General features: G+C 30.7%; 1 protein-coding gene across 1 annotated transcript; it reads left to right on the plus strand.

The window, feature by feature from the left end:
- Positions 1 to 1,143: 1,143 nt before the first annotated feature.
- On the plus strand, positions 1,144 to 9,003 carry LOC136968232 (hornerin-like). Its single transcript, XM_067262209.1, has 3 exons — positions 1,144 to 1,222; positions 3,101 to 3,422; positions 6,539 to 9,003. Exons 2-3 carry the CDS (start codon positions 3,414 to 3,416, stop codon positions 8,912 to 8,914), a joined length of 2,385 nt encoding a protein of 794 aa, XP_067118310.1. The 5' UTR covers positions 1,144 to 1,222; positions 3,101 to 3,413; the 3' UTR covers positions 8,915 to 9,003.
- The last annotated feature ends 458 nt before the right edge of the window (positions 9,004 to 9,461 follow it).

Below are 9,461 nucleotides of genomic sequence, written 5' to 3' on the forward strand. Positions count from 1 at the left end.
AAATTAAGCATAAACCTTCCTTTTATTATTATTATTATTATTATTATTATTATCAGGAAAATTACATTGTCTTAACAGACGGGTAATTTAGAAATATTTGTATAATAAACACATCAGGTTTGTGCTACTCGCAAACGTACAATAAAGTAATCTTCCGGGTCAGTAGTAACAGTAAACGACTTTCTAAATATTTAAATCTTGATTTAAGTCGTTTTGTTTTGTTTTGTTCCCTTTTTCCCCCTTTGTTTTCGCTGAATTTTTGAAGAAATCGAAAAATTTTTACAGTTGTTTTGGGCGAAAAATGTACCGTTTTCCACGTTAAAATTGTCGGGAATTCTGGAATTTTTCATATATAAAATATCTTCTTTAGAAGAATAATCCTTTAAACTACATATATATCTATCTGTCTGTCTGTTTCCTTTACATTTCTAAACATTGTGAATAAAATTTTTCGCAGTTACTTTCTAGATTTCTGAGATAAATATAGGCTAAAATCTGAATACCTCTGATTACGGTCGTGGTTTTAATGATTAAAACTAAAATAATTATTAATTAGAGGTAGGAATATTTACTGAAAAAGCCATTTTTTTAAAATAATTGCTTGTACGAATAAAAAAAATTCGAGTTGTTCATAAAGAATCTTTTCACTAGATATTTATTTACTTAAGCAATTATCACTTGTAATAGGTTTGTAGGGTACTAGTATAGGGACTCTTTAAGTAGAAAGAAAGACATAGCCCGAAGGTTAACGTGGGTAGGGGCCAAAATTTGATTAATAATTAATGCGTTTGCTCTTACCTAGTCCGGTTCAATGGCAGGAAGCTAGATTAAAATGCCCCAGGCTAGAAGATGCAGTGCTGACCCAGGTTGCTGGGATGTCCTATAATGGTGTGTGCTACAAGGTAAAGGAATATATACACGGATCTGCCTCCCTACACTCCCTCCCTTAATATCATTTGTGACGTACACACCTACTTAAAATATATATACACATATCGATGATCTATACGTATCCATATTTAATATTTAAATTAATATAAATCTTACGTTTTAATACACGAGAATACTTAAATTTTATTTAATAAAATCATTCTAAAAACTGTAAATTTGCATGTAAAAAGACGAATTTTTACGTAAATCTTCCTGTAAAGTGATGAAGTAGATGTAAAATGCAACAAGTCAGACCGCATGTCGCCAATTTAAAAGCTTCCTCGTACTAAGGGTGAGGCCTTTTATCTTCGTGTTTTATTTTTTAGGGATTTTATCGAAGAAAAATCTTTAAAAATTCTTTTAAATAAAGTTCTTTTTTTTTTACACGCGATAATTCTTTCTTCCCTAATGATACACTTAACTAGTTCCGTTCTGGACTATTGAAAGTAGGGAATACAGTGCATTTACCGTGTTTTTTATCTGTAAAACATCCGGATATTTACACATCTAACAGCATCTTTTATACGGATGTAACCGTATAATATGCTGTATAATTATATTTACGTGATAAACAGTATAAGAAAGCAACGTGAAAGCCCATCTCTGTATCAGAGGTGTGACGGATCCTGCTTAAAAACTGAGGTTTTTATAGGCGAATTTCTGCTAAAATTTAATTAAAAATGTCTTAAAGTAAGAATTTTATAACTTAAAAGGCATTTTAAATAAGTTTTACAACGAAAAATTGATTTTTTAAGGGTGTAGATTAACTGTAATGCAATTTACTTACAGCGTGAGTGACGTGACGTGGATATTGATACGAAAAAATAAATGATAAATGCTACACCATCGACATGGGGAGTCGCAACGCCGCACTAAACACAGCGGGTATAAATTTCTTAAGAACAAATTTTAAAATACCTCTCACGAATCCCCTATAATCATTCTTTTAACAGGCGCGTCACATCGCGTCGCTTGGCGTCGCGTTTATAAATACACCGTCTTCAGATAATATAATAGCAATATATCACTATATTATCAAGAATAATTTATAGTTAAGCTCATTACCTTATCAATCTCTTAAAAAATATATTAAAATATCTCTCAGAGATTCTGTAATCAGTTTTTTTTTTCTTTTTTTACAGTCACGTCGCGCGGCGCGTCGCTTCGTAGTTGTTAGAATCGCAGCGTTTTACTGTAATTTATTTAATATATTATCGTAATAATAAGTAAACGTATAGTTTAATTTGTTGAGTTATAAATTAACAAGAAATTACTTTATAATAAGTAAAAAAATCTTTTATAAATATAATTATATTCTTTAAATAAGGGAATTTTAATATACATTCCTTCGAAATAAAATTAATTAAAGAAAAAAAAACAATATATATATATATATATATATATATATATATATGCGTTTTAATTTGCTTAATTTACTTAAAAGCCTTTAAATTATTTAAAATTTCTATTAATTTATTTAAATTTTAATTAATTTCTTCGGAATATATAAGTTATATCTTCCGCACCGAACATTACGCGTAGAACATCGCGTCGCATCGCGTGCAAAAAATATATAACATAGGCCTATAAATGATCTATTTTACTTTTTTAATTTCCAATTAAGCCAAATATCTAAATCCAAATATAACTTTAAAAAATAATATATATGGTAATAGTCTCCACTTTAAGTAAATCGCTCACGTCAGTCGCTCGCGTCGCGTACTACGCGAGCGACTGACGCGACAAAACTCCATCAAAAAATAAAATTTTAAAAATTAAATCATTGATATAAAGTAATTTTCCTTAAAATATAACAAAAGTACAATAATAAATTACATAATTTTTAATTTAAATCGTTTTTTTATAATCCCAAAACCCTTTTATATTATTCATACAACTTTATTGAAGCGAGTCGCGCGCGGTTAACCGACTCTCGAGTCGCCCGATACGTACAGTACAGTACAGTAGTTTTAACTACAGTATTTCCTTATGAGTAAAACTAAATTATTAAATTATTAAAGCACCTAAGAAAAAAAAAAATACCCCGGTAAATTATTAAAATATCAAAGGATCTCGTAACAATAAACCATGTGGATCTCGTCTCATTGGCAAGGATGTATTATATATACATCAAGCCTGGAGGCTAACGATGTTCTTTCTTATCCTTTAGACTTCCTGGTTTACTTCACCTGCCAATAATCCTTAACTGGAACGGTCACGTGACCGGCGATAGGAGGGATCCCGCGTTTACGTATCAGCCGTGTAAAAACGAACTTATGGTTATAACGGTATAATGTGGTGGCTGGTGTGAGATCTCCTGCATGACCGGTGGTGTGTGGTTATACAGACCAGGACCTTGTTAGAAGTATATAAGGGTAACACTACCCTTGAAATAATAATATTCGTAGCCAGCTGTTGGATACACCCGTACAGAAAGGTCTTATAAAGGGGGATAGTGACGTCATTCCTCCATCGATTCAGATATGATTGTCGTAAGCTAATTTAAATGATATTTTTAATTGTAATTTAATTTAAATTGTAATTAATCGACATCGATGATCCTTAATGTTGCTATTTTGGTCCGTAATTTCTTGCAATTTTTCTAGTACTTGGAGTTAATTCGGCGCCAAGTATTCGAGAGATTTAATTGTAATTAGTTAAAATTGAAGATTTTTAAATCGATTATTTTTAATTGTTAAATGTAATTAAGGTTTATTTCATAATCATCTTTCGTTGGTAATTTTTCAATACTTGGCATTCATTTTTATACAACTTAATTGTAATTATAATTTTCTTCTAAATTATAATAATTTTCTTCTAAATAAATAATTTTCTTCTTTTCTTATAATTTTCTTCTAAATCAATTTAAATGATTTAAAATAAAAATTTTAGTCTGTAATTTACTTTAAATTTAATTATAATTAATTAATTATAAGAAATCCATTTAAATTTCTTTACTAAAAATTATGATTCTAGTTTCTTTTTTCTAACTTGAAAAACGCATAATTCAATTTAAAAACGTTACAGAATTTAAATTCATCGATAAAAATTTATAATATTTTTCTATTATAAAATAACAAAATAAATTAATTTTTTTTAAAATATTGCTCCAATGTTTTAGAACAGGATCCCATTGCTATATAAGGAGAAGTTCCTCTTCACTTTGGCATATAGAAAATGGGTTAAGGCTCTTGTTTCTCGTGTATTTTATTTATTTATTTATTTATTTATTTATTTTTAAACAATTAAATTAAATAAATAAATAATAATTTTAATTGCCATCTTAATACCGTTCAGTGAACATTAACAGTTTAGCATTCATCAAAAGTGTGAGGTCAACCGAAAAATAACAATAAAACAAAATAAATTTTCAGATTATTTTTGCTTAAATTTAATTACTTAATTTTTTTATTTTTCCATGCCAAAATATTAATTTTTATTAGCCCTTAAACCAGTTAAGAACTAAACGATGAAAGCTTCGATGAAGACATTTAAATGCTTCGACAGAATGATATATTTTTGCTAATAAATCTGTCAAAAATCATGAGATGAATTTAAAATATATTTTTTAAATTAATTTATTAACACGTTGAAAAGTTATTATTTATTATACGATGCCAGAAATTAAGATTCTTTTTGCTTAATTTCAGTTTTTAAAGTGAATTTAATCTATTTACGAGTTAGAATGTGTTTAAACTGGAGATCAGAAGTGTAAGGCTCATACATGGCTGGATTTATTAAGCTATAATAATACATAACAAACCTTTCCTTTTCCATATTTAGGGCCTCCCATATTTACAGGCATCACTATTTGTGATGCCTGTAAATATTGGAGGCCCTAAACTAAGACTTTATTCCTTCCTTACCTTCGTACAGTACATCTGATACATCATTTAAAGTGTACAAGATGGCTGAATTAATTAATAGATATATCAATTTTATCATTAATTCATCTCTTTAATCCGTTCATTTTACGTATATCTTTAATGCAAATTAAAATATTTAATTCTTATCTCTATTTGCGCTTAAAATCAATGAAAATAATTCCATTAACGAGCATTGTTTCCTTATATAAAGCTACCGAAAATCCCTTTTAAAATACTTCCAAAATCCAGTTTCATAAATTTCGAGCAAAAATTCTAATTCCTGTTCCAAATCTTCCACGTATATTAAAATTAATAGGCTCATTTGAAACACATAAACATGAATTGAATCAATAATAGCTTAACAGTTTATTAAGCTATTAGAATTTCGGACGTAGGTCTTATTTTTTTGACCTGATAAAACAACTAGATACCAACAAGACCTTCAACGTGTTTAGAAGTTCATGGCCACAGATATAATTACGTTTTGTCTATACTGCAACTGGTTCTGGTCGAACTAGTTCTTCACTCAAACTCAATCTCCTCCCCATTAACGTCTCGTCCAGTTGTCATTGTTACATTTCTGAATGCTTACTACGTATAAAAATATTTTTAAAAAAATAGTGACATTTTCCGTAAAAATATTAAGAATTATACACTATATATACATATATTTCTTGTGTATTCATTAAAAAGAAACAGACTGATACGTTCCGCTCTCTTTACAATGCATAGTTCCTCCCAGAATGTAGGTTAGTTAGTGGTTTTTGTGTGTGTGCTTGCAATGTCCAACGGTGCATTCAAGTGTGAAACAAATTTGGCCAATTCAATGTTAAGGATATATTAAAAATTGCGTGCCAAAAATGTCTATTTTATTCTTATCGTAATAATTGATATCGCTAATGGATATTAAGCAATATAAATAAACTTGTATAGTTACGCTTTTAGATATTAAGGTCATTAAACATGAAGTTTATAAGTCTAGACGTAATTTTATACACGCCTCGACTTTAACGTCCCTCTTACAACTTTAACACTTCATAAGTTTACATTACAATACACAGTTCTAATTTAAAATAGCTTTGTATGAAATTCCCTACGACGTTATACAGAAATTATTAACACGGTAAAACCTGTCTAAAACGGAAATCTATAGTGTGATCTTGGTGTATTTACATTTTCTAGAACCTATATACAACTAGAGCATTATTCTATATGTAAAGTCTTGCTTCGTCCAGTTTTATTGCTGTATTTTTATATTTCATTTTCATTTTCCATATTTAATGGGGAGAGAAATTGTATTTTCTAATTATTCTTCGATTGTTATGGTTCTATTCTTTTGTACATTTGTATATTTAATTAATTTTGTATTCTGTTAAATCTGTGCTAATTTATTCTTTATCCTAAACATCTGACTTTATATTATTTCCATTGAATACTTTTTTAAATTTTAACTCCTATTTAATACTATGAAAATTATAGAATCATATTTTCATGGAAAATTCAGCTTCTGTGAGCTATGAGATTGATTTTTACTTGAATGTAATTATAATAGAGACTCTACATTAATTATGATAACTTGTACAAATTGAGTACCAAAACGATATTTTTCTGGTAATTACCATGGAAGATTATTAGAGAGCCTCCATAAAAACTCGTTCTAAATTCAAATATACAATGTTAAACGGGTTAAATTTGAAAAAATATATATGACTCGAGTAAAACATTTTTTGTCCTTCTTGCAGGTGCTCCATACACTTCTGCTGATGCAGCTAACGTATGCTAGGACGTACGAGAGCAGCAACTCCATAGCAGTGAAAAAATCAGCCGTAAAGTATGCAGGACCAATGGTATATTCGAATTTACCACCTCCTGTGGTATATTTTCCCACAATGCCAAAAATTCCAAAGAATATGATCGGAAGCAGCGAAAGTGGACCGTCCAGACCAGTCGAATATATCCCTCTTCCTTATCAAGATCTACCGGTTCTAATTTACCAATCCAAACATCATCCACCTGTACACGTTGTACATAACAATAAACACGGAAGTTATTCTAGTAGCCAAGATAGTAATAAAGGCTACCTTTCAACTTCCGGTAAAGATACTTCAACTCAAGAAGGTGGAAGAGGTTTCGGTAAATTTTCGAATAATTACGATGATTATGAACAGGGAGCGGCTTCCGAATCATATAATCAAATTGCAACTTATTCACAGCTACCGTCTAGTTACGAAGGTTACAGACCTACAGCCGGACATGCACAGACATCAGAATCTTATTCGCGACTCCCAAGTGGTTATCAGTCTCAAGATACCAGATTCAACAGTGCATATCACGATGAGTACAGTCCCACTGCTGAAGATTTCAGTCAGAGTAGTGCTTCTACTTATTCTTCATACAGTAAGCCGTACAAAGGGCAATATACCAGGAATAAATTATCCTTTCAACATCAATCTCCTTACGATTCACACATAACTTCAAATAGTATCAAAAATTTAATAAAATCTGTCAGTCAACCTTCACCCGTACCGTATCAAGCTGATGAGAGTTATATGAAACCCATTGTATCATATCCACCCGAGACATTACAGATCTATAAAGGAAGCAATTATGGTTATGATTCGCGTGGTCATCACTCTGTCTATCAGCCAAAACCTATTTTTCTAACCTCTCCGAGTACCTCAAATGCGGTTTATATTCCTCGTCCTCCTCCTCATTCTACTCCTGGAGATGATGATGATGGTGGTCGATACGGAAGTAATCGAGATATGGGTAACTTTCCATCTTTGTCCATGCCTGCTCCACATATAATTTACACGGGTCACCCACCCATTCACGTTTTTCCTCAACCGATTATCGTTAAAGAGGCACCTAAACCATCCGATTCGGCTTTAGAAGAAGAACAGGGTGAATATGCACAAGCTAGTGAAGGCCACAGTGTAAGTTATGGTGGGTACAAAGATCCTTCTAGTGATGGATATAATTATAAGGGCAATTCGTATAGCAACGAAAATAATAATGGATATAACTCTGCAAGCAGTAGTTACCATGATAACAGGCAGCCTTCAGACACAAACACAGCTTACAGTGAAGATAATGATCATGGATCGTCATCTGATGATAATTCGTTGCCATCGAGACCCAGTTATAGCTCAAACAATTCGCCTAGCAGCGGAGGAAAATTTTATGGAAGCGGAAATTCAAATAAGGGCACTTACACTTATACTAGATATCCACCCTCTTATGAATATGGATTGACTTCTGGTTATGGCGATGGTAGCAACATATTTGGAAGCGGAGGATTTCATTTTGGTGGTTATGAAGGTTTAAAATTGAGACCTTCAGGCGGTATAATGGGAAGACTCACTGCTTTAGGTAGTTCGCTATTCGTTAGAAGACCATTCAGTCTTAGTTCCATGTTTAGCAATTACAGACCATCTACTTATTATGTTCCTTCAAGTTATCATACCTCTGGAAGCAGTATAAGTAGCAGTTATAAACCAATGGAAAACTCCGGTTATACAGATCATATTACAAGCGCTTCTCAAAATACAGAATCATACAATGGAGTAAATTCCGATGAAAATGAAGAAATCCCGTATCCTAAAGTTAACTATAAAGTTCCACCAACATCTTCCACAGCTTCTCCCTACCATCATAAACCTCCAATAATAATTTATCAAGGAATAAGACCACCAGTATATGTTTATAGTCAAACAGCACAAGAGAAAAATGACGAAGGAACAAGCGCTTCATTAACAGAAACACATAAAGATTCTACAGCTCAAATAACTTATGAAAACGAAGAATCATTACCAAATTATCATCAACCGACATTCAGTCAGAAAGAATCCATTCAACAAAGCGAATATGATTCCAATCAACAACAGAATTCATACGAAGCTTCACCGGTTAGTCCCGAAGATTTTCAGTCAGATTCAGAAATTCAAAATTACGATACAAATGCAGTAGAAAGAGCCGATCATCCAGATAAATCTGAAGAACCGGAACAACCTCAAGATCTTACAGATAGAAGCGGATGGGTACCCATAAATTTTCCTGAGGATCAAAAGGAAGAATCAGTAGAAGGTAGAGTAGAAGCTGAAATTTTAGTTTCGTGATTCGTATGGACTATAAATAATGAAATGTAGTCCCTATAAAACGTACAAATAATAATATCTTACGTATATAATCTTAGATAAATCCAATGTGCCCACCTTCATCAGAAAATGTGTTGATTACACATCGTTAGTATTTGTGTATTTGTTCTAATAATATTTGTTAATTAATAATTTATTACTGAATAAAATATATCTTTTTATATGTATATACATATAAGAATTTCTTTAAATTATGAATTAAAAAAAAAAAAATACATAAAGTTAAACAGAAAGATGGCAACAGTGCGTTTTGTCGCCATCTATCGGCTTAAAATTACAACTAACATGGTAAAAAGTACAGTATTATAAAAATCATTTTTATCTTTACATTTTTAAATAAATTAATTAGGAATTAAACTTTGTATTGTATTTAGGGATTAAATTAAATATTTAATATTTAATTAATAAAAATTGTAATTTAACAACTTAAATTTTTAGTGATTCAAAAATTCTTTTCCTATATTAAAAAATATAAATATCTCTTTCATTAACTAAATTTATTTAATTA

Source organism: Centruroides vittatus, unplaced genomic scaffold (assembly GCF_030686945.1).
Source record: "Centruroides vittatus isolate TY-2023 unplaced genomic scaffold, ASM3068694v2 contig_1416, whole genome shotgun sequence".
In the NCBI taxonomy this organism is placed as follows: Eukaryota; Metazoa; Arthropoda; class Arachnida; order Scorpiones; family Buthidae; genus Centruroides; species Centruroides vittatus.